Raw genomic sequence first — 1,345 nt, forward strand, 5'->3', positions numbered from 1 at the left:
CTCGTCTCCCTCAGTCTCGTCTCCCTCAGTGTCCCTCTGTCTCCCTGTCTGTCTCTCACTCTCTCTGTGTCATTTCCTGTTTGTTTTCTGAGGGTTTGATAGATGCTATCTAGATCTATGTGTTTGTTAATGGCGTTGTGATTGGAGTGCCAGACCTCTCACTATTCTCTGGCATGTCTTTGCTTAGCCTGTCCCAGGATACATGTGTTGTCCCAGTCGAATTGGTGTTGTTTTTCATCCGTGTGTAGGGCTATAAGGGAAAGATGTCGTGTCTTTTTTGTGGCGAGCTGGTGTTCATGTATCTTGGTGGCTAACTTTCTTCCTGTTTGTCCTACACATCTATCCTGGGACAGGCTAAGCAAAGACATGCTAGAGAATTCCTAGAGGCCTGGCACTCTATCCACAACGCCATAAACAAACACATAGACCTAGATGCCATCTATCAACCCCTCAGAAAACAAACAGGAAATGACATCACCACAAACCCCAGGAACCCCATCCAGGAGAAAGATATAAATAGAAAGCAGGAGGTAACAGCTTCGCTTCACTTGGAGGTCACCACTGATGATGTTACCTCGCCAGGTAATGAAACGTCTGGATATCAAACCTACAGCTCAGTGAGCAAACCTACACCCTAAACATTGGTATCTCTCTCTGACTATGGCCTTGTGCAGTTGACATTTACTCTTATGATTTTCTCTTTCAGCCGAGCTCTCTTACCGCAGTGCTTGACAGCGTAGAGGGTGTGGTTGGACTGGTAGAGATAGCGATTCAGGAAAAAGGCCATGGGCATCTCGGCAAACACAAAACTGAGCTGAAGGAGGAGGAGCAGAGAGAGAGAGACAGCGTGATCAGAATGCAGGCCCGTTTTAATGCTGGCCTGTTGCAACGGCATTGTACAGCGAGCCCCTTAAACCCACAGCACTGTGCAGTCTCTCAGATCAAACAGTGAACCAATTCCCTTTTCAAAATCCCCCAACAATTCTCCCACCCAGTCAAACTCCGGACCACCCTGTGGATAAAATGGACACCAGGTGTAGGAGCACAATTAGGCCATTTGGTCCATCTATTCTGCTCCATCATGGCTGACGTGTTTCTCTGCACCATTCTTTATGCCTTCTCCCCACCTTGTTCACTCATGCCTTCTTGGGCAGCACAGTGGTTAGCACTGCTGCCTCGCAGCGCCAGAGACCCGGGTTCAATTCCCGATTCAGGCAACTTGCCTGTGTGGAGTGTGCCCTTTCCCTCTCTCTCCCTCACTCACACACGCACCCCTTTCCCTCTCTTCCTCACTCACGCACACACCCTTTCCCTCTCTCTCCCTCACTCATCCACACACACACAC

At 49.1% G+C, this 1,345-nt stretch overlaps 1 protein-coding gene across 1 annotated transcript in view; it reads right to left on the minus strand.

The window, feature by feature from the left end:
• Positions 1-600: 600 nt before the first annotated feature.
• LOC122546093 (protein unc-93 homolog B1-like) overlaps positions 601-1,345 on the minus strand; it is a 4,548-nt gene continuing 3,803 nt past the window's right edge. Inside the window, exon 2 of the mRNA XM_043684925.1 lies at positions 601-814. Within this exon, the coding sequence (XP_043540860.1) occupies positions 659-814 (156 nt within the window). The 3' untranslated portion in view covers positions 601-658. The remainder of the gene's footprint in view (positions 815-1,345) is intronic.

Source organism: Chiloscyllium plagiosum, unplaced genomic scaffold (assembly GCF_004010195.1).
Source record: "Chiloscyllium plagiosum isolate BGI_BamShark_2017 unplaced genomic scaffold, ASM401019v2 scaf_48136, whole genome shotgun sequence".
NCBI classification, from domain to species: domain Eukaryota; kingdom Metazoa; phylum Chordata; class Chondrichthyes; order Orectolobiformes; family Hemiscylliidae; genus Chiloscyllium; species Chiloscyllium plagiosum.